This window comes from Scyliorhinus torazame, chromosome 10, assembly GCF_047496885.1.
Source record: "Scyliorhinus torazame isolate Kashiwa2021f chromosome 10, sScyTor2.1, whole genome shotgun sequence".
NCBI classification, from domain to species: domain Eukaryota; kingdom Metazoa; phylum Chordata; class Chondrichthyes; order Carcharhiniformes; family Scyliorhinidae; genus Scyliorhinus; species Scyliorhinus torazame.
In genome coordinates this window covers 43,625,386-43,649,552 of record NC_092716.1, presented here as the reverse complement: position 1 = coordinate 43,649,552, position 24,167 = coordinate 43,625,386, and the positions used below count along the sequence as shown (strand labels likewise).

General features: G+C 46.2%; 2 protein-coding genes across 2 annotated transcripts; one reads left to right on the top strand and one right to left on the bottom strand.

The window, feature by feature from the left end:
* Positions 1-640: 640 nt before the first annotated feature.
* On the top strand, positions 641-2,280 carry mc1r (melanocortin 1 receptor). The gene has a single exon (XM_072466790.1). It carries the CDS (start codon positions 1,067-1,069, stop codon positions 2,021-2,023), a length of 957 nt encoding a protein of 318 aa, XP_072322891.1. The 5' UTR covers positions 641-1,066; the 3' UTR covers positions 2,024-2,280.
* A 16,396-nt stretch (positions 2,281-18,676) lies between these two features.
* On the bottom strand, positions 18,677-19,215 carry LOC140430520 (large ribosomal subunit protein uL23-like). The gene has a single exon (XM_072518039.1). The coding sequence runs from the start codon at positions 19,205-19,207 to the stop codon at positions 18,740-18,742; it is 468 nt and encodes a 155-aa protein (XP_072374140.1). The 5' UTR covers positions 19,208-19,215; the 3' UTR covers positions 18,677-18,739.
* Positions 19,216-24,167: the final 4,952 nt, after the last annotated feature.

The following is a 24,167-nucleotide window of genomic DNA, read 5'->3' as shown; positions in this document are numbered from 1 at the left end:
GAAAAGAAAAACAGAGTTAACAAACTACATCCTCAATTACAAGCTGAAGAGTCATCCAATAAATTGAATCCTGTCTCAAAAATCTGGATCAGTATGTGATTTTATTTCCCATCAATCACTTTATGAGTTGAAAAGAACTCTTCTGATAATTTAAGAGCGAAAGAAGCTATCCATAGGGAAGAAAGATGAGCAGATTCACTTGCATGTGCATTGCAACACACATTGGATTAGAACGACAGGGCACTTTTACCACACTAATACGCATGCTGACTGCCAGAAGGAACCGTTTTGTTGAAGGAAGTATTTTCAGATTTAAACACAATTTTCAGATTTTTGCTCTCATTGTGTGATGTGAAATACATGCACACATTCACAGTCAGACAAACATCAAGAAAACAGATGATCTTTGTTAATTGTTTCCACTTCTCATCCAGCCCTTTGACTGTGAATCAATTAATAGCATGCTGTGGACACACCATTTGATTGGTCGATTTTTGCTTAGGTTTAGTGGGAAGAGCTATGTGGAGAATGAATGTTCCTCTAAGAGAGAGTTTAATAAATCGGGCTTGCCCACCAGGCAATTCAGTGTGTGTTTTACCAGGCAGCCTGCCTTTTGAAGCTATTTTCAAAGAACAAGACAACAGATTTGAAACAGAATAAGCAAAGAGGACTTCAAGGTGTTACGACAAGTGCTTTCATAAATTTGTCAACGGGCAGAGAAACAAAAGCAGGTACAAATGAAAGCAACACTGCAACAGAAGTTTGTAGTTGATGTGCCAGAACAAGTACAGTCACTTTCTGCAAACAGCTGATGCACACCAAAAAGGCACCCAGCTTTCAAGCACGGGTAATTTCTTTGATATCTTTGGTACATCTAATTTCATTTAAGATACAGTAACTATTTTAGTTCTGAGAACTTAATAACTTTGTCGGTTCTGTGAACAAAGGCTTTCCAGTTCCAGAGTTCGTTTCCTGTGGGAAAGTGATTACGGAAAACGTCTTTACAATCTTGTTTTCAAGTTACCCACACTTACTTTCACATTGTCTTTATTATTGAACCTTTCGAATGATGAACATCACAAGTTTAACTCCATTCGGAACATTGCCAAAGGACATTACATCCCACTGGTTGCCAAAGAGTTCCAACAGTTCATACAATGCATCCATTTTAAAGTGTGAACAAATCAGTATTCCGGAAGAGATTTTCTTAACACTAGGGATTGTAAGTTTGGTGGAAAATATTCTGGTTATCGTGGCAATTATTAAAAACCGAAATTTGCATTCTCCAATGCATTATTTTATTTGTTGTCTGGCTGTGGCAGATATGTTGGTCAGTTTGAGTAATGTGATAGAAACAATTGTTCTTATTCTAATGGCGAGAGGAGCTTTGACTGTACGGAACCACGTCCTTAAGCAAATAGACAATCTCATAGACGTGATGATCTGTAGCTCAATGGTATCCTCGCTCTCCTTCCTGGGTGCCATTGCTGCTGACAGGTATGTCACCATATTCTATGCCTTACGATATCACACCATTATGACAACTCGACGTTCCATGATCATTATTGTTGGAATCTGGGTCATTAGCAGCATCTCAAGCATCTTGTTCATCTTCTACTCAGAGAATAGTGCAGTTATCATCTGCCTCATTTCCTTCTTCTTTGTGATGCTGATTATCATGGGCGCCTTGTATCTCCACATGTTTGCTCTCGCTCGAATCCATGCCAAGAAGATCACGGCCCAAAACAAGAACCGAGCTGGTCATCAGGCCACCAACATGAAAGGAGCTATTACACTGACAATACTGCTGGGACTCTTCCTGATTTGCTGGACTCCTTTCTTTCTTCATCTTCTCCTCATTATCATTTGCCCTAAAAATCCCTACTGTCTGTGTTTCACTTCTCATTTTCACATGTTCCTGATACTCATCATTTGCAATTCAGTCATCGACCCAATTATCTATGCCTTCAGAAGCCTGGAGCTCCGTAAAACTTTAAAGGAACTTATTTTCTGTTCTTGGTAGTAAATGCAATTTTGGGCAAAAAAAGATTTATTTCAAAAAAGTAATTTGCGATTGGGTTATTTCCTCCTGATTCACCGTTTCTAACACTAAAGTCTCTTGGATTACTTATTTTATTCAAAGTGTTATCTTCCCTTGTTGTCAAATTCAAGAATACCTTCCAACATCAGAAAATCCCCAAATGTGTTGGAACAGGTGTAGATAAGGAATGATATATATATATATTTTTTTTGTCAGGTAAATGAGATGTTACTCTGTGTCCAGCCATTCAGATACTTTGCCCCCCCCCCCCCCCCCCACTCCTCTCCCCTCCCCCCCCCCCCCCCCCCCACCCAACCTCCAAACTTTTGGGGCGTTGGGAGCTATAATAGGAATTACATCTCCAGGTGATAATCATTAAAACTCCTATTCACCATGCGCCCATTGAATTAAATATTTTAAAAAACACACCTGCAAAGAAAATTATCACAGTAGGAATTGTGCTTTTTCCCCCTATGGAATGAATAAACTGTGCATTAAGTGTCTTTGGGAACCACAGAGGCAGCAAAACAAAATGAAATGGGTTTAAAGTTCTTCTATTTATTTCAAAGGAGAGCTATGAATAGAGGATAGTTGCTTTGATTATTAACATTCCACTAGTTATATCTTTAATCACGAGAAATTTTGAAAATATTTTGAAATGACAAAATAAAAGAAACCCTCGTACTTGTAAAGTGGGAAGAGTCATTTAAGTATTAAACGAACAGCAACATATGAGCATGTGTTTGTTGCAGCAGCTCAGGCTAACTCAATTTTTTTATTCCTCCATGAGATTTGAGTGTTTCCAGTTAGGCCAGCAGTTATTGCCAATCCCAATTGCCCTTGAGAAGTTGAGGGTGAGCCACCTTTTTCAACTTGTTGCATAATTCTCAGCCCCCCTCACCCGCTCTTCAGTCACAGTATTTATATGGCTGGGCCAGTTATATTTCTGGTCAATGGTAACTGGGGAAATTCAGTGACGATAATGTCATTGAATGTCAAAGGGTTAGATTATGGCTTGCCTGAAATGTGGCGCAAATGTTATTTGCCATTTTTCAGTTCAAATATGAATGTTGTCCAGGTATTGCTGCATGTGGGCACAGACTCTCCGTTATGAACTGGGGAAAATGAAATTGAGATAAAATAAGTTATTGGTACAAGTTATTGCTAAACGGGCAACCGGTTAAGATCCAAAACTTGAACTGAGCATAGAATCATAGAATCATAGAATTTACAGTGCAGATTTCACTTTTGCTGAAACTGAAGACAGTTTTCCCAAACATGGCCAAATAACCTGTGTGTGGTAATTAACTGCTGGATTTCAGTCAAAGAGTTATATAATATTGGATGTTGTTTGGGGCATCTCACAGTTCAGGAAATGTAGGTCATTGGGAACCAAGGGGTAATTTCGTGGAATACTGTGTGTGTATAGCCATCAGTGTAAGTAAGTGTTGTAGTGTATTATAGTCCTTGTGTGTATTTTTTCTTTTAAGATAATAAATATTCTTTATTAATTGATGACAACGACTGGACTATTCACCCCTGACTTGCATATATTTTCTCACAGTATACCAAACTGAAAATATATACCACAAAGAACCAGGGTTCCACGTTACCCTTCTGGGTTTTGGGATACCCTCGCATTTAACATCAGAGAGGTTCTCAACACTCTGAATGAGACTGAGCACTGTGCAATCATCCATGAAGATCCTCACAATGATTTAATGATATAAATTGAATTCAGAAAATAATTATCCCTTGCATTCTCAGTCAGTATACTTTACAACCATACTCAAATGTATTCTCTACATGACAACTATACTTCAAAAATACTTCATTATTTCTTCAAGAGGTTGTGAAAGGTATGCCATAAATGCAAGTTAAAGTTGAGCCAGACTTAATTTTCTATAGTGATCAGCTATACAATCCAACCCAACCAGAAACAATCTAAGGAATATCTTGGCTATGCATAGCAGATATTAAAAGCTAACTATTTCAGAGCTAGAATCCAGCCCTTTTCAGTTAGGAGGCAAACTCAACCATATTAAATGGTGTCGATTTTTTTTATTGTTCCTGGGATATATTTGCTACACATCCCTCGTCGGTTTCAGAAAGTGGTGGCAAGGATGCTCCTTGCGCCAATATAGTTCTCAGTATAAGTTAGGGAATTCCAGAATTTTGACCCAGTAACAATGTAGGAGCAGCATTATAAGTAGGGTAGTGTGTAACTTGGCGAGAAAGTTGGATGTGATGTTGTTGTTCTTAGTGATAGAGGTTGTGGGACTAAGAAGTGCTTTTAACATAATATTGGTGAGTTGCTGTCAAGCAGCTATAGGTATTGCATACTGCAGATACAGTGTGAACAAGGTGGAGACTGAGTCTAGTTGCGTGGGTGCTAATCATCGAGATTTCTCGGTGCTTGATCTGTTGTGGACAAATGACCTGTAAAAGCTGAGTTAAAATTGATTCATTTCGTTGGTATTAAGAATCCTCACAGACAATGGAGAAAACATTTTGTGTGCAGCCAACAAAATTCAAATTGAAGATCCTGAGGTGAAAAAGCCTTGTGTTAATCCTTTGTGCCATGATAGGTTCTTGATTAATAACAGGATCAGGGGTTATGGGAAGAAGGCAGGAGAATGGAAATGAGAAACGTACCAGCCATGATCGAATGGCAAAGGAAAGTCAATGGGCAGAATTCTGCTCCAATGTCTTATGGTCGTATGAACCATGCTTTAATATTTTTAATTTTCCAACATCTGGAAAATCACTTTAGAAATCAATTAAGAAAAATAATTACTTTTATTGCTGCCTTTTTAAATCAAAGGAAATTATTACAGAAATGTGATTATGCCAAACAAGCAGTCTTCATTAATCCCTCATCACATAGATCAGAAAAAGTACGTAATTAGTTTGTAAACAGGCTAACAAATTATATGACCATTTTCAACTCAGTGCATAAATTAATAAGATTTAAACACAGATATCGGATATTACTTACCAGCAAGGTTGCAGAATACAAACTGATAGCATTTTATTGTGTCTGTTGCTGTCACAAATAACATAAAATTGAATGATGTGCTTATCTTTAGTGATGATGCAGAAAACTACTTGAACGGGCATGGTTTCACACCGGAACCAAAAACTGTGCAAAAGTGTATTTTAGTGAGACTCTGAATATAAATAATTATAATTTTAAACCATTATATATTTTGCTTTGATGATTCTTCCAGCTAAGTTATGTTTCCAAGGAAATCAAAATAATGTTAAAAATATTGTGTAAGCCTGATATTATTTTTCCAAATATCTGTAAATATATATGAAGTGGACTAATGTGCGATTGCACCACTTGTTTATTGTGACACAAATCCGCTTCAAAAATCATGTTCAATAAAGTTATGTATTTCAATTGGTTACAATTTGCTAATGATTACATAAACCTACATTTTCATAATCTTCCTCTTTTCTCTGCGTTGTTTATTTGAATGTATTAGACATTGTTGTGCACATGTGAATCTTTAAAACAGACCAACTTGAGGCAATTGTATATGTTTGGAATTTATTATGTTCAATAATTTTATTTCCATTTCTTAATGCTCTCTGCACCACCCACTCCTCCGCCATCAAGATAGGTTGGAAACCTATGTCAATGCTCCTCTATAGCTGCTGAAAGATGCATGAGAGCAGCTGGCTGACCATTTCTCCTGTTTTCCTTCCCCTGTTCTTGGAAAACATTTGGCTGCTGTGTTGCAGTTGACACTGAGAAATCGCCACATGGAGAACTATTGGCATGAACCCCACTTCTACCATTCGATCCTATCCTGTGTTGCTGATCCATGGTACTACGCCATCAGCCTGCCCAGAAAGGTAAAAAGATGAACAAATCTGGAGAACATGCATCAGACAACATAAAATGGCATAAACTTTACAAAGGTCAGTTTTAAAGTGATTCAATTTATGCTTATCCAAATAGTGCTTTTGATAAATTAATTTCGTTTTGGATTAAAGATGGTACTAAACAGTGACCAGTTCTTCCTTTTTTAATTGCATCCAGTTGAGACAGAGGCTTACTATTATAATCAGCAGGACGGCAGATGATTAGTGCTATTCTCTTGTCTTCAGATACTCTATATTCTATTTTTCTAATCAGCATAAATAGAAGATTATTTGAAAAGGTACTCACATTGGTACATTTAGGTGTCGTTAAACAAAATCACAGATGAAATCAAAGCCAAAATGTTTTCTTAACCTGGCCAAAAAAAAGTGTTAACTACAGGCACACAGTAAGATCTCTATTATCCAGCACATACGGGCAATAATGCTGGACAATCTAATACTCCAGTTAACCAAAGTTACAGCGCAATACTTGCAGTGTGAACTAATACTCAGGAAATAGAGACCAGTATTCCTTTTACTTATGATCCTCAACAGTATGTGAAAACATAAATTAAAGTATGAAATAATACAGCCTACAAGTGCGGGTTCTGAATACTACCATAATTGTTTCTGGTTAGGAAAGGGACGATTTGTATTCGGGAACATCAAAAATTCTGGTTAGTAGAGAATTCTATTTGGGAAAGTGCTGGATAATACAAAGGTTACTGTATTTGATGATAAAAGAGCTGATAGGAAATTATAATGGAATATGAATTGTTACATAGACAACTGCGCAAATGAAAAGAGGTAGGAAGTACTGTGATGAACAATAGTCAAAGGAATATTGGTAATTAAAACTGCTAATGTTTCTTTAATCGTAAAGCTTTAAATTATGGTAAGCAGTATTTTGAGTCTAATTTGTATTTGGTATATTTACTAAATTTGTGTAAGATTTGTTATGCATCTCCAATAGCAGATACTGGGCTGGGTCTTGCTGGACTGGGTTTTTCCATGCCTTCTTAGACTTGTTTACTCACCCTTCATCTCCAAACCTTTTTGCATTGGAATTTAATGGTGCAGCAAGTGCAAAGGGGCATTTGCAACCTCAGTGAAAGGCAGGACCGACAGAGTATCCATATAAACAATTAGATTCAAGGATTGAGAAAGAACAGGAACAATTGAAAAGGAGAATGAATTAGATTCAAATTAGGCACTGAGAGGGAAAGGAGGATAGAATTAAGAGAGAAAGAACAAAAAGAAATGAGAATAAAATTCAACGTTTGACCTTTTGAAAATCTCTAAGAACAATTTACCACCTGAAGGAAGAAAACTCGACAGATTAAATTGTTCAATATCTGGGTGTGAGAGATTGATTGGCATTGCATCAAAAATGATTACATTGTTAAAAAGGTTAATTACTATATGTAACTTTCTGAGCGGAGGTTAAAGAGCAATTAATGTGCAAATCTAGCAAGTTTTTATTATAATGTTATAATATAAGTTGATCAGTTTTTTTGCACAGATTATGTGCTGTAAGGAAATATTTAGGAATATCTACTGATATACCATGTTGCTGTAAAAATAAATATTATATTGTGCCTTGGAACAATCAGTGAGGGAAAGAACATTTTGCCTCACGCAGTTATTACCTGGATGTTTTGGGGAAATTTGAGGTCTCTTTAAATTTTTGGAGGTATTTAAAGTGAATGAATGTAACAGGGTATAAATTCAGTTTGAGCAGCAAGGCAAAACAAGTGATAGCAAATGAGCTGCAAACTGTAGACTTTGCTCGATTTTCTTCCACTGATGTCAATTGACTGCCAATATAGTCTATTCTGCGCTACTAAGCAAATTTAATTTACATTCAAATGTTTTTCCAAAAATGTAATTTTGCAGTTCTGGAAAATTCAGTGCATGTGATTACTCTATAAACAATCTGCCTGACTTCCATAATGGCACACTTTTTTAGTTAGCTGTTAGTATATTGGTGATTGATGTGTTTTGCAACTGTAACAGAGCATTTATCTGATAACATATGTTGCATAAGATGTTGTGATTTTCACTGGACGGTGGATTTTATCTTCCCCAACCAATGTTTACCATCATGGTAAACATGCTAATCATGCATGAACAATCTTGTTGCAAGTGTGACTTTGTTTTCATGTGATAATTTTATGCCTCTATACTTACCTACATGTACTATGTTAAAATAAAAACTCAAATTCCAAACCTAAGACTTCACTAGTTAATTCTTTCCCATTCAACAGACCTTTGTATCTGTATGCCACTTCAACGGCTGCAATGTCACCTCTTCTATAAATTGAAGAATATAGTTCACTATTATGTACAGTAAGAGCTCATTCACATTCCTAATAATTGTACAATGGTTGTTGATCAAGAGAACCTTCAATGAGAAGTAGATATCAATGAACATTTTTAAAGTTCTGACTCCAGCAACAACCAGCATTAACACTGGTTGGAAGCTAGGAGATGTACTGAAAACATCAACTCTTTTGAGATGTCCTTGTTATCCCATTCATTGGTTTTCATCCTCCAGAAAGTGAGATGAAAGTGGCAACAAATTTTTCTTTGGAAAATTTGTAGTTTGTTAAGATTTGTTTCGTGTTTCATTGCCACTTTCTTTGTGAGTGTCAATTTTGGAGAGAAATGAAAGCAATTGGCAAGGATCAAGTTTCACTGTTGACCTAGAATTAATTGTTGCAGCTTTAATCCTTTGGTGGAGTATCTATTTGATCTGGATTTTCCTGAAGATATTACAGTAACTAATTCAGTGGTGGAGCAGGCAGAGTTTGGGAGGGTGGGGGGTACATGAGAGAGAATTCTAACCCATTGAGCCTGGCACAAGCATGGGGCAGAATTTTCCTGTCCCCGTCCCAGCCAATGCTTCTCCATCAGGTGAAGATAGAACAGCAGCTATCAGGAAGATGAAGAGACTTCCAAAGAAGGTTGGCATCTATCCGTTATAATAATAATCTTTATTGTCACAAGTAGGCTTACATTAACACTGCAATTCAGTTACTGTGAAAAGCCCCTAGTCACCACATTCCGGCACCTATTTGGGTACACAGGGAGAATTCAGAATGTCCAAATTACCTAACAGCACGTCTTTAGGGATTGTGGGAAGAAACCAGAGCACTCGGAGGAAACCCATGCAGACACGGGGAGAACGTGCAGACTCCACACAGACAGTGACCCAAGCCGAGAATCGAACCTGGGACCCTGGAGCAATGAAGTAGCAGTGCTACCCACTGTGCAACCGTGCTGCCCGTTTATGGGTGCAGGTGTAACAGGGATGCTTTGCTGGATCACCCCAATAAATATCATTACTTTGCCACCCTCAAATTGCCCTCCTTTGAGATGTCCCCCACCAAAATGACCCCGGTTGCTGGGAGTTAAAATTGATCAATGTATGTTTTGGTGGGAGAGAGCTACCTAGGATGAGTGGCTTTATAAAAACTAAGTGGCCAATGCAGGGTGTTAAACAGCCTTTCTGTATTTATGCTCACTGAAACAAGAAAAGCAAGGCTGGTACTAGCAAAGTTATTTTAAATACAACATACTTGGCAGAAATGTTGGTTGGGGTGGTGTCGGCGATTTATGGGTGATTCTGGGCGAAGTGAAAGCATTGCTGAAGGGGATTAAGGCAAAGTGGGAGGAAGGGTTGGGGAGGGCATGGAGGAGGGGTTGTGGTGCGAGGTGCTACGGAGGGTGAACACGTCAACTTCATGCAAGAATTGGGCCTGACGCAGTTGACAGTGGTGTAAAGGGCACACCTCGCAAGAGCAAGGATGAGTCGACTTTTTGAGGGGGTGGACAATGTTTGTGAATGCTGTGGGCGGGGCCCCACAAATCATGTTCATATTCTTTGGTCCTGCCCAAAACTGGAGGGGTATTGGAGGGAGGTCTTTAAGGTAATCCCGAGGTCTTAAGGTAGACTCGAATCAGGCCCCCTGGAAGCCATATTCGGGGTGGCGGATCGGCCGGGGTGGGAAGCGGGTGCGGAGGCAGATGTCGTAGCCTTCGCCTCGCTGATTGCCCGATGGCGGATTCTGTTGGGATGGAGGTCGGTTTCTCCGCCCTGGTGGGGGAACCTGCTGGAGTTCCTAATACTCGGGAAAGGAAAGTTCGAGTCGAGGAGGAGGATGGAAGGGTTCTACAACCCATGGGTCTTGTTCATCACGCATTTTCATGAATTGGCTGACATCAAACACATTAGGGGGGGGCTTTGCGGGGGGGGGGTTTGGAATGAATAAATTAATGATGATTCTTTTTCATTGGTGTTTTGTATTCAAAATGTTGGGTGTTGTTTGAGGGTGGGTGGGATGAGGGGATTGTTGGCTAGGGGATTGCCATTGTATCTGTTGTTATTCTAAATTATTTGTAGTTGTAAATATGATGAAAATGTGAAAAAGGAGGCGAGTAAAGATATTTTTAATAAATTGCTGGTTGGGATTCTCCGCCGGCTGACACCGAAATCGGGAAAGGCAATTGGGAGGATAATAGGCCGTGAAGCCAAAATTGTGGTGTGCGCCGGGCACACGCCAGAATGTCACGCTCCGGTGCCTCGACAGTGATGTCAATGCGCTTTACTCCGTACAGGAGCTGGTTTAGCACAGTGGGCTAAACAGCTGGCTTGAAATGCAGAACAAGGCCAGCAACGCGGGTTCAATAAGTACCGGCCTCCCCGAACATGCGCCAGAATGTGGCGACGAGGGGCTTTTCACAGTAACTTCATTGAAGCCTGCCTGTGACAATAAGCGATTATTATTATGTTATTACATACAGTAAACGACGTTTGCATATCATTAGTGGGCCTGACCTGGGGCCTCCGCGATGCTCTGCCTCCGCTGGGAGGACTTACTGACTGCGGGTTTCAAATCTCAGGAAAGAGGCGCCATGGGACGATGAGGCTGAGAGAGGCGGTAGGACCTACCGAGGCACGACGATGAGCTGCCAGTCCTGCCACTGGGGGTTGTGGTCTCTGCCAGGCCGTGGAATGACGGGGGCGGTGGGGGGCGACCAGGGGATGAGCCTCGGGTCGGGGTGACCACCCCATGGGACCCGGATGTCCAGGCTCGGACCGCCATTGCCGCTGCCTGCAAGGCAGCCATCTTGCTGCGCACCCCACTGACCACTCTCTGTGGCCCGTGGTTGTGCAGAGTGACACCGGCCGTATGGGACTGGCACCAGGGCCCAAGCCCCCCTCAGTGCAGGCAGTGACAGGGCCAGGGATGCGGAGAGCAGACTGCCAGGGGAACGGCCGGGTCTGGGGACGGGGAAGGGGACATGTGGGGGCCGTGCAGACAGTGGCCACCATGTAGTGTGGTGGACCTGGTCGGGCACGGGGGTATGCACCACGCTAACATATCTGACTTCCACCCCATACAGGCAGGCCTGCATGGTCTTTGGTGATCCTGCAAGTCAAACGTCAAGACACATGGTGAAATCTTGGGAAGGAGTGGTCTGGGGAAGAGGAGTGACTCACTTATTTGCATTAGGGGCTCACTTGGTTGTCACATGTCGACCTCCGCCTCATAGATAACCCTCTCCTGCATCCACCCGCTGCTTGGCGGGGGTGAGGGCCCAGAGGTCCGGGGCGCCACCTCCGGACTTCTCCGCTCCTTTCTGTTATGGGCTGTCTTTTCCTCGGGGACACATAAAAGACATGGTGAGACACATGCTGGAGAGTTACACCGGGGGGGGGGGGGGCTCTGTAGCTGGTGGCATGTAAAATCCATACAATCCCTACAGTGCAGAAGGAGGCCATTCGACCCATCGAGTCTGACCCGACCCTTGGAAAGAGCACCCTACTTAAGCCCTCACCTCCACCCTGTACCCTTAATCCATTAACCCCACCTAACCTTTTGGACAGAAAGGGACAATTTAGCGTGGCCAATCCACCTAACCTGTGCATCTTTGAACTGTAGGAGGAAACCGGAGCACCCGGAGGAAACCCACGCAGACACAGTTCAAACTCCACACAGGCAGTCACCCAAGGCCAGAATTGAACCTGGGTCCCTGGAATTGTGAGGTAGCAGTTTGTGTGCAAGGTACCTGGGCAAAGAGGACAATACAGGTGTTGAAGTTTGGTGCAGGGTGGGAAGTGAGGGAGATGCAGGCAGCTGGGATTTGATTGGTCTTTATGGGAGTAGGGGTGTGATGTGAGAAGTTAGGGACAGGAGTGATGCCAGGGGCACAGAGGTGGTGGCTCACCCGAGCTGCCCTAAGGAGGTCGTTCATCTCCTTGTGGCACTATCCACCTGATGAGGCCACCTCTGCCCAGGCCTGGTTAACGACCGCTGGCGGTAGCCTCTTGTCCCTCGAGGATGTCTCGTCTTTCCTGCAGCTCATCCAACATTCTCTCAAACTGCCCTTCCACAAAGCACGGTGCTGCTCTACATGGAGGCATTTCTTCACTGGAATGAGAGTGTTGGAGGGGGAGTGGAATGCTTATCATCAGCTCCAAATATCAAGCTCTCCGACGCTAATTCTGGCCCCAGCTAATCCAACTCCGTCGGGAATGAGAATTGCTCTAGATTCACTTGGGCAGAGTGTTGTCACATAAGCCATTGTACCAGAAATAGCACCACCCACGGGAACGCAAACTGCACGCAACTCAGTCCCGGCACCAACACATAGCTTCCCAAATGGAAAATCTCGACCTAAGACTGATAAGATTTTCATGATGAGCTTTTCTGTATTTGGTGAAAAGTAAAATTGCTTTATCAGTTTCCATGGCTTTTCTACAGAGGTTAGATTCATCCCTGAATGATTTGCAACAGTTAACCAAAGTTAGCTTATTGGCATTGGCAGAAAAACTGAGTTAAAATCAAGGGTAAAAAAGCAGACATTGTTGAGGTAACGACACAGCATTCCAAATGAGGAGAAAAAACGCCTGAAACAGATTTGGCACAGCTTCAGTTGCAGATGGAACTTGAGATGGAAAGAGATAGAAAAAAGCAAAAGCTTTTCATGAAAATGACAGTATAAAGGATAAAAGTGATGTGGTTGGTTTAGCACAGGGCTAAATAGCTGGCTTTTAAAGCAGACCAAGGCAAGCCAGCAGCGCAAGTTCAATTCCCGTACCAGCCTCCCCAAACAGGTGCCGGAATGTGGCGACTAGGGGCTTTTCACAGTAACTTCATTTGAAGCCTATTTGTGACAATAAGTGATTTTCATTTCATTTTTCATTTTTTCATGAAGAAAGAAACCAAAATGCTTTTTGTGCCATAAGACAGAGCATATAAAAGCAAAGTGCCGGAAGCAGAATTGTAAACCAATGGCTATAACAAGTACACTTAAGGAGTCTGCAGAAAAGGTTGTACCAGAAAAGTCAATGTCACTTGGTGCAAGTGACAGGAATTTCCACAGAGAATGATGCACCAGTAAGTGAAGGTTGTGAGAAACCTTTTGTTTCTAATATTTTTACAGTGGGGATAGGTAGGAATGTAAAGGATTATAAGAAGTTTATGGCTGAAGAAGTCATTCCATTTTAGTCCAAGCAAGGCCCTAGAAAGCTTGTTATCCTGAGAGATACTGGTTTGACTCAATGCGGATCATGAGCATAGTGTTACAGACAGGAGAGAGTCAGCAACTTGTATTTATTTCCTCTCGCTGCCTGTCTGTCAACAGAAGTTGTTTTAAATCACTTTTAATCTATGCAGTGACATATTTTCCCAAATTCTCAGTTTGCGTGATCCAATTTACTAATAACTCACAGCAAACTTATGTTATGATGAACTCAGGTTAGTTTGTTTCACATTCAAAACCTAGTGCAGGAGTGTTTAGACCTCCCACTCCACTACAACCACATACATATGGGCACACATGGATTATATGCAGTAATGTATGCAGTATATACTGCATAGTTACAGACAGGTATTTTATCCGAGAGAAGAACATGTTAAAATATTCTGGTGTCTCTGGTGTAACTTGAGATGGGGGAGGGGTGTTATGCAGCCGGCCAATGGGTTTCCCATTGTGGGTACCCCCACGTCGTTGGGAAATCCGTGGGCGTGAATGCACTGCAGGGTGTGGCAGTTTTGGTCAACAAAAATGTTCCCTTCAAAATGGAGAATTGTGTTAAAGATAAGGGAGGTAGGTAGGTGAATGTCAAGGGGTTAATACATGGACAAACTGGGCAAGATTCTGTTTGGTAGACATCTACCGCCGGAGGAGAATTGCTACCGATATTAATTCCCCCTGGGAACGCAAACCGGGAAGCAATTCCGTATACTTTGCCAAGCAAATTATGCATGGCGGGGAATACGAGACATTCCCGAGGGAATCCGCTATCAGGCCGCCATTTTGAGCGGGCAGCCCAATAGTTAGGTCCAGTAGCCGGCCACATCCCCGGCACCGCAAATCAGCCCTCCCCCCCCCCCCCACACTGCAAAACAGCCCCCCATCCTCAGATTGCCTGGGTGCACCCCCACTTCCCCCAAGAATGGGGGTGACCTGACCTGCACCTCCCCCATGACTCTCTAACTAGGGAGATCCCCCAGTGATCCCCTTAATAGGGAGACCCCCCCCCCAGGGATTCCCTTTAATAACAAGACCCCTCCTAGGGTCCCCCATAATAGGGAGACCCCTCGCCAGGACCTCCTTAATAGGGAGACCCCCTCTAGGACCTCCTAACTGATGGAACCCCCTACAAGGACCCCCTAACTAGAGGGATCTCTACAGAGATCCGCAACTAAAAGAATCTCCCACAGAGATTAAAGGGCTTCCCCACAGGGACCCCCTGACTAAAAGGACCTACTTCACAGAGCCCCCCCCCCCTCCCTCCACCCCAGAAAAGAGACCCCTGTCTGGAAGCAAGGAGAACAGCTATTCCTTTCTAGTAGTGGGCTGTGATTTCAGCCACTACATACCAGCTGCAGTCTTAATTCATTCATTTCCCTTCATGGATGAGTGACTCTAAGGGCTGAAACCCCCACTGTTTACAAACATCAACCACATCAAAGAACGGTAAGTGCATTCCAATCACTAAGTGCATTCCAAGCACTCCTTAAGGAGTTATCACCTTGGCCCACTGCGATGTCCATCATGTCAGGCTCACGTTTGGTAAGACCTGTGATAATCCCCGCCCATGTGATTGAGCAGAATGCTTCTGCCACAGGCTGCAGAGATCATCACTCACTCTGCACCAACCATCAATTAATCCTCCAGGATCAGTAAACCACTTTCACCTGTCATATTCTTTTCCTATCTATTTTAGCTAATGCATCATATCCAAACCATTGCTTCTTAATTAACTTAACAGACTACCTCAAAATCACCACATAAAATTCTGGACCACCTATCCTGGGTGATCTGTGACTCCTGAACCCTAAACCTTACAAACCAGTGTCAGGAGCAGAATTCGCAGTGACTGAGGTATCATTGGCTTGAAATTTGTGAAGCAACAGTCTTAAATTGTGGTCAAACATGTGTAGAATAGTTCTTAAGTGAAGTCAGGAGTCAGAATGGATTTGGATCTGGAAAAAGACTGATAGAGGGTTTGACTGAGAAAGCTCTTGACTGAGATATCTTGGGAGCTGTAGAAGGTTGCGTATGTATTCTTAATAGACTTTCCAAAGAGGTTCAGAAAGGCAGGATTAAGCTATAGAAAGTATGGAATCAATTGTCCTACACTGCATATGTGTGTGCATTGCAGATGAATAAAGAATACAAAGAGATAAGGGAATGGGTAAATAAGTCTCAAAAGTTGGAAACTGTTGGTTGGCAGGAGAACATTGCTGTTCTGCACAATTAGTTACACTGTGAACAGAAAGCACATGATAGAGTGTGTTAGACAAGGATTTAACTAAACCAAATACTGGAACAAAATATTGATTTACAGACAGAAAATACCAGAGTAAATGCAAGGGCTTTGAGGGAGTTAACTTGACAGCAAGGTTTTGCCTCCCTGTTGCAGACCACTCCCCATGTTTAGCTAAACCTTCAGATTCAGGCACAAATCAGTAATCAGTGGGCACTTGTAGTTGCTCTCTCCAAAACCAGGACAGGTGACTTCAACCTTTGATGGAATAATATAGTTGAAAGTACTTCTCCCTTTGCTCTGCCTATCATGTTGGATGTGGGAATGTCAGTAGGTGTAGTCACATGACTACATGTGTAGACGACAGTGTGTCAAAGAAAGTAGTGCGTATGTTCCCCAACTGGAAACCATGGCTTAATCGGGAGATTAACTTCATATTGAAGGCCAGGTCTGAGGTGTTCAAGTCAGGTGACCCGGACCTATACAAGAAATCCAGGTACGACCTCAGCAAAGTCATCAGGGGTGCCAAGAGACAATATCAGACAAAGCTAGAGTCATAGACTAACATCACGGACTCTCATCAGTTGTGGCAAGGCTGAAACAACATAACGGGCTACAAAGCGAACCTGAGCAGAATCTCCGGCGGCAGCGCACCCCTCCCCGATGAACTCAATGCATTCTATGCTCGGTTTGAGCAGGAAATCACCAAACTGCCAACTGTCAACTGCCCCAGCAGCCCACCGTCACAACTTCCAAAGTCAGATCGGCCTTCCTGACTGAACCCTGGGAAGGCGATGGGTCCTGACGGGGTCCCTGGTCGTGCACTCAGATCCTGTGCGGACCAGCTGGCAGATGTGTTCACGGACATCTTCAACCTCTCCCTACTCGGTTCCGAGGTCTCCACCTGCTTTAAGAAGACCACCATCATACCGGTACCAAAGAAGAACCAGGCAACGTCCCTCAACGACTGTCGTCCAGTTGCCTTGACAGCGACCATAATGAAGTGCCTTGAGAGGTAATGAGGCACATCAACTCCATACTCCGATAATGCCTAGATCCACTGTAATTCGCATACTGCCACAACCGGTCCACAGCGGACGCCATCTCCCTGGTCCGACACTCATCCCTGCAGCATCTTGACAACAAAGACTCCTACGTCAGACTCCTATTTATTGACTACAGCTCCGCCTTCAACACCATAATCCCAGCCAAGATCATATCAAAGCTCCAAAACCTAGGACTTGAATCCTTACTCTGCAACTGGATCCTCTACTTTCTGACCCATAGAGCACAATAGTAAGGATAAACAACATCACCTCCATGATAATCCTCAGTACTGGGGACCCACAAGGCAAGTACTTAACCCCCCGACTATACTCCCTATACACACACGACTGCATGCCAAAATTTGGCTCCAACTCCACCGACAAGTTTGCTGATGACATGACCGTAGTGGGTCGGATCTTGAACAACGGTGAGTCAGAATACAGAAGGGAGATAGAGAACCTAGTGGTGTGATGTAACGACAACAATCTCTCCCTCAATGTCAGCAAAACTTTTTCTTTAAATCTTTATTGTCACAAGTAGGCTTACATTAACACTGCAATGAAGTTACTGTGAAAAGCCCCTGTTTTTGCCGCCTGTTCGGGTACACAGAGGGAGAATTCAGAATGTCCAATTCACCTAACAAGCACGTCTTTCAAGGACTTGTGGGAGGAAACCGGAGCACCCGGAGGAAACCCACGCAGATACGGGGAGAACGTGCAGACTCCACACAGACAGTGACCCAAGCCGGGAATCGAACCTGGGACCTGATGCACGATCAATACACAAAGACGAGAGTAGGATGTAATCGAGGCTTTATTACACTGAGATGTGTGGCCTCCCACAGCAGCTGCTGTACTGGGAGCCCACATATTTATACTCCGCCTACTAGGTGGAGCCAGCAGGCAGGGATCTACTCCCATACAATATATACATCAGTGGTGACTACCACATTTACCCCCTGTTAAAAAAATGAGTCCGGCGGGGGTGGTGGAGAACTATATATAGAAAGTTGTATTTTAAAAGTACAGATAATATTACAAATTCAGGCGGTCCGGTGCCTTGATCTGTCGTTGAGAGCGCAGCAGTGCTGGTGGCGACTCCAGCGCCGGCTTAGTCTTCGATGACTCCGGGAGCACGTCAAAATCCTCTTCATCCCCGGGTGTGAGCAAGGGGAGGATGGATTGTCCCAGAGCGGGGGCTGCGGTGGGGTGTGCCGGGTGGGGGGTGGCGCTGGGTCGGAGGGAGACTGGTGCCAGGTCCCTGAGGGAGACTGTGTCTTGGCGGCTGTCGGGGTACGCTACGTAGGCGTACTGTGGGTTAGCGTGAAGTAGCTGTACCCTCTCAACCAACGGGGTCCGCCTTGTGGAGTCGAACGTGTCTATGGAGGAGAATGGATCCTGGAGCTGCCAGCCATGTCGGGAGCGAAACCCCGGAGGTGGACTTCCTAGGGAAAGCAAAGAGACGTTCATGGGGGGTTTCATTAGTCGCGGTGCACAGGAGCGACCGAATGGAATGAAGTGCGTTGTGGAGGACCTCCTGCCAGCAGGAGGCCAGGAGATTTCACCTGCCCGTTTCCCCTGGGGTAGTAGCTGGCCGTCCTGCTCGAGGCAATGCCCCTGTTGAGCAGGTACTGGCGCAGCTCATCGCTCATGAATGAGGATCCCCGGTCGCTGTGGACATAGGCGGGGAAGCCAAACAGAGCGAAGATGGCAATGAGGGCTTTGATGACGGTGGCAGACGTCATGTCGGGGCATGGGACGGCGAAGGGGAATCGGGAATATTCATCGACCACACTGAGAAAGTACATGTTGCGGTTGGTGGAGGGGAGGGGCCCTTTGAAGTCCACGCTGAGGCGTTCAAATGGGTGGGAGGCCTTCACCAGGCCCGCACGGTCTGGCCGGTAGAAGTGCGGTTTACATTCCGCGCAGACCTTTCTTTTTTTTGTCATTTTAAAACTTTATTGCAATATTTCTACAGCTCTTCTTGAAATCAGTTTAGATGATGCCAATCTTATTAGCAACATCCAATGCATCATAGTCTGGGGCCAGACGGACGTAGGCTTTCTTCTCACCGTCGAGCCTGATAAGAGTGTTGACTTTAGCTACATCGATATTGTACAGTTTCTTGACGGCTTGTTTTACCTGATGTTTATTGGCTTTGATGTCAACAATGAAAACTAAGGTATTGTTGTCCTCAATTTTCTTCATCGCAGACTCAGTGGTCAGAGGGAACTTAATGATAGCATAATGGTCCAATTTGTTCCTCCTGGGAGCACTCTTTCTGGGGTACTTGGGTTGCCTCCTTTGTCGGAGTGTCTTTGGTCTCCTGAAGGTAGGCGTTGTCCTTATTTTCTTCTGCCTGTGACTATGAACTCCCTTCAAAATGGCCTTCTTTGCATTTAAGGCCTTGGATTTAGCCTCTGTCTTGGCAGGGACAGCTTCCTTCTTCGCCTTCGGAGCCATCTTATGGAAAGAGCCGCGCAGACCTGGCAGTCTCTGGTGATCGCCCTGACTTCCTCGATGGAGTAGGTAGGTTACGGGCCTTGATGAAATGGTAAAAATGTGTGACCCCTAGGTGACAGAGGTTGTCGTGCAGGGTCCGGAGTCGGTCCACTTGTGCGCTGGCACATGTACCTCGGGACAGGGCATCGGGGGGCTCGTTGAGCTTACCGGGGCGATACAAAATCTCTTAATTGTAGGTGGAGAGCTCGATCCTCCACCTCAAGATTTTATCATTTTTGATCTTGCCCCGCTGTGTGTTATTAAACATGAAGGCAACCGACCGTTGGTCAGTGAGGAGAGTGAATCTCCTGCCGGCCAGGTAATGCCTCCAATGCCGCACAGCTTCAATGATGGCTTGGGCCTCTTTTTTGACGGAGGAGTGCCGAATATCGGAGGCATGGAGGGTGCGGGAAAAGAATGCCACGGGCCTGCTTGCCTGGTTGAGGGTGGCGGCCAGAGCGACATCTGATGCATCGCTCTCGACTTGGACGGGGAGCGTCTCGTCGACCGCGTGCATCGCGGCCTTGGCGATGTCGGCCTTGAAACGGTTAAAGGCCTGGTGAGCTTTGGCCGTCAGAGGAAAAGCAGTGGATTGAATGAGTGGGCGGGCCTTGTCCGCATAGTTAGGGACCCACTGGGCGTAATACGAAAAGAACCCCAGGCAACGTTTGAGGGCCTTGGGGCAGTGGGGGAGGGGGAGTTCCATGAGGGGGCGCATGCGATCGGGGTCAGGCCCCAGAACTCCGTTCTGGACCACATAGCCGAGGATGGCTAAACGGTTTGTGCTGAACACACACTTCTCCTTGTTGTAGGTTAGGTTGAGGAGAGTGACGGTGTGGAGAAATTTGGCAAGGTTGGTGTCATGGCCGCAGATGGTGACATTGTCCATGTACGGGAAAATGGCCCGCAGCCAGTACCGGTCAACCATTCGGTCCATCTCCCGTTGGAAGACCGAGACCCCGTTGGTGACACCGAAGGGAACCCTAAGAAAGTGGTAAAGACCGCCCTCTGCCTCGAAGGCAGTGTATGGGCGGTCCGCCTTGCGGGTGGGGAGCTGATGGTAGGCAGATTTCAGGTCTACTGTCGAGAAGACCCGGTACTGTGCAATCTGATTGACTATATCAGATATGTGTGGGAGGGGGTATGCGTCGAGCTGCGTGTACCGATTGATGGTCTGACTGTAGTCAACGACCATCCTGTTTTTCTCCCCAGTTTTGACCACTACCACTTGGGCTCTCCAGGGGCTGATGCTGGCCTCGATGGTGCCTTCCCGAAGCAGCCGCTGGACTTCAGACCTGATGAAGGTCCTGTCCTGGGCTCTGTACCGTCAGCTCCTGGTGGCGACAGTTTGCAATCTGGGGTTAGGTTTGCAAAAAGGGAAGGTGGGTCGACCTTAAGGGTTGCAAAGCCGCACACAGTAAGGGGTGGTAGGGGCCCGCCGAATTTCAGGGTTAGGCTCTGGAGGTTGCACAGGATGTCCAGGCCGAGTAGCAAGGCAGCGCAGAGGTTGGGGAGGATGTAGAGGCGGAAGCCGCTGAACTCCACGCCCTGGACAGTGAGAGTGGCGATGCAGTACCCCCAGATCACCACGGAGTGGGACCCGGAGGCCAGGGTCTCTGGTTAACGGGGTGTACCGCGAAGGAGCAGCGCCTTACCGTATCAGGGTGGATGAAGCTCTCAGTGCTCCCGGAGTCCAGCAAGCAGGAGATCCCGTGCCCGTTGACCTTCACTTTAATTGAAGCAGTCGTGAGGTTGTGTGGTCGAGACTGGTCAATCGTGACCAAGGCGAGACGCGGCTGGTCGTTGGCGGTTGCAGGTGATGAGCGGCCGGATGAGGTGCCCGACGGGCATGGGTCCTGAGTCGGGTAAGATGGCGGTGCCCACAGGCCGCACGTGTCGTGGGGAAAGCAAGATGGCGGCGCCCGTTCGTCATGGGAGGAACAAGATGGCGGCGCCCACGGGCCGCACGTGTTGCGAGTCGAGCAAGATGGCGGCGTCCACTGGCCGCACGTGGTCCTAGGAGGGGAAGATGGCGGTGCCCACTGGCTGCACGTGGGGGAGTGCCGGGACAATAGCGGCGATTGAGCAGGCCTGGCACATTGCAGCGAAATGTCCCTTCTTGCCACAGGCCTTGCAGAGGGTGGTCCACGCTGAGCAGCATTGTCGGGGGTGTTTTAACTGCCCACAGAGGTAGCATTTGAGCCCCGGGGTGTTGGTTGGCTGTCGCGCGGCACAGGCGTGGGATTGGCTGAGGACGCTCTCTGATGGGGTCCACGATGGTGCGGCTGTCTGCGGAGTCCACGATGCACAGGGAGGTGGGCCGCGCGGTCGGGGGCATAGGCCTGAATGTTGCGTGATGCGACCGTAAATGAAAGCGCTGTTTTTTGGTCGCCGCGAGGTCGAGCGTGGCCCCCTCTAAGAGGCGCTGGCGGATGTAGTCAGACCCTATGCCCGTAACAAATGCGTCTCTCATTAGCAAATTTGAGTGTTCCGTGGCCGAAACGGCCTGACAGTCACAGTTTCTAACTAGGGGGAGCACGGCGCGCCAGAAATCTTCCACCGACTCACTGGGAAGATGACGCCGCGTGGAGAGGAGGTGCCTGGTGTAGAGTGTGTTAGTCCGCTGAGCGTAGTTTTCCTTCAGTAGCGCCATGGCCTCTGCGTAGGTCGGCGCGTCCTGGACAAGTGGAAAGACGTTGGAGCTCAGCCGTGTGTCAAGGATCTGGAGCTTCTGTGCTTCTGGAATTTCGTCTGGCGCAGACCCGATGTACGCTTCAAAACAGGCTAGCCAATGTTCAAAGTCCTTTTTGGTTCTGTCTGCTTGCGGATGCAGCCGCAGGCGATCCGGCTTGATGCGGAGGTCCATCTCTGAAAAACTCAGTGTAATAAATTGATGCACGATCAATTATACAAAGACAAGAGTAGGATGTAATCAAGGCTTTATTACACTGAGATGTGTGGCCTTCTACAGCAGCTGGCGAAATGGCTGCTGTACTGGGAGCACACATATTTATACTCTGGCTACTGGGCGGAGCCAGCCGGCAGGGATCGACCCCCGTACCTGTAGTACAGAGGCCTTACCGTAAAGCACCTGTATCAACATCCTATATATGCAATATATACACCAGTGGTGACTACCACAGGGCCCTGGCATTGTGAAGCCATAGTGCTAACCACTATGGTACCGCGCTGCCCTGATGGTAAAGCAAGGAACCCAGAAACGTTGAGAATTAAAGCGCATAATGGTGACAGTTCATAGAATCATAGAATTTACAGTGCAGAAGGGGGCCAGTCAGCCCATTGAGTCTGCACCGGCCCTTGGAAAGAGCACTCTACCTAAGCTCATACCTTCACCCTATCCCCGTAACCCCACCTAACCTTTTGGGGGGGGGGCACTAAGGGCAGTTTGGAGTAAGGCCTTTGCCCTCTGAAGATCAGGCTTTAATCACTCAGACCATTTGTCATCTTGCAAAGTGCTTGAGAATGGGAGATGTGGTCGCTACCTCCAGCATGATTGCAAACACTTCTATCTCTGATGTAAAGGCAAGATTTCAAATTACCAAGCCTGAGCATAATTGTTTCTGAAACACAAATTGATATGAGTTGCTATTTCAAGCACTCAAATGGAAATTTACCCTGATATTTAAGAGAATAAACACATTTTTAATTTTCGAAAAAGCTAATGGAAAAACAGTCCAGATGGTTTCTGGTTATCAAAAAAAAAGTTTATTTTGGGAAGAACTAAATTGAACACTAACAAAACCTATCAGGCCAACAATCCCTAATTCAATTTGGGATAAGTTTGAAATGCAAAATAAAAAGTCAGACACAATTTAGTTTGGTACGGTTACATTTGATAAAATAAGATGTCATTTAAAATAAAGAACAAAGAAAGACATATGAGAATGCTTGGGATTGAGTGGGAAAGGGGAATCTCTGTTTTAAGCTATTCCAGAACTTCCTTTCCTCTTTTCTTACTCAGGTCAGGAGCTGTACATTTCTCACCCGGGCATCTGACTGGGGCTTGGTGAGAAATATGCATCACGGCAGCTCCGGAGTCCAGACTCCTCCCAGTATAGTTTTGCAGTGTCAGAGGAAGTGTAGCCACGCCCGTGTTGTGTGGCGGGGGGGGGGGGGGGGGGGGGGCGGTGTACAGGGGTACGGGGCTGGAAAGAGGAATGTGGGGGTAGTGGGGTTTGGAAGGGTAGTCAGAGTGGGTGGGGGCCGCGGACTGGGTCCACAGCCACCACCCAACGTTCCCGACGGCCGATAGGTGACTAGAACCGCACCGTTGTGAACCCGGCCAGTTTTGCGCGGAGAATCGTGGGGGCCTCTGTCAATGGCCCCCTACTCGAGCCATGTAGTTTGTGCATGGGAGACTTCCGAGCGATTCCGGAGAATCGCCGGAGCGGCGCCGGTCCTAGGGCGTCATTCTCCGACCCCCCGCCGGGTCGGAGAATGGCCGTTGGCCGCCGTGAATCCCGCCCCCGCCCCAGCCGAAGTCTCCGGTACCGGAGATTGGGCGGGGGCGGGAATCGGGCCGCGCCGGTTGGCGGGACCCCCCGTTCAATTCTCCGGCCCGGATGGGCCGAAGTCCCGCCCAGAAATTGCCTGTCCCGCCGGCGTAAATCAAACCTGGTATTTACCGGCGGGACCAGGCGGCGTGGGCGGGCTCCGGGGTCCTGGGGGTGGCGCGGGGCGATCTGACCCCGGGGGGTGCCCCCACGGTGGCCTGGCCCGCGATCGGGGCCCACCGATCCGCGGGCGGGCCTGTGCCATGGGGGCACTCTTCCGCCTCCGCCACGGCCTCCACCATGGCGGAGGCGGAAGAGACTCTCCCCACTGCGCATGCGCAGGAAACTCAGCGGCTGCTGACGCTCCCGCGCATGCGCCGGGAAACTGTCAGCGGCTGCTGACGCTC

Excerpts from the sequence above, each read along its gene's own strand:
- LOC140430520 (XM_072518039.1), bottom strand. The coding sequence starts at position 19,207 with ATGGCTCCGAAGGCGAAGAAGGAAGCTGTCCCTGCCAAGACAGAGGCT.
- mc1r (XM_072466790.1), top strand. The coding sequence starts at position 1,067 with ATGATGAACATCACAAGTTTAACTCCATTCGGAACATTGCCAAAGGAC.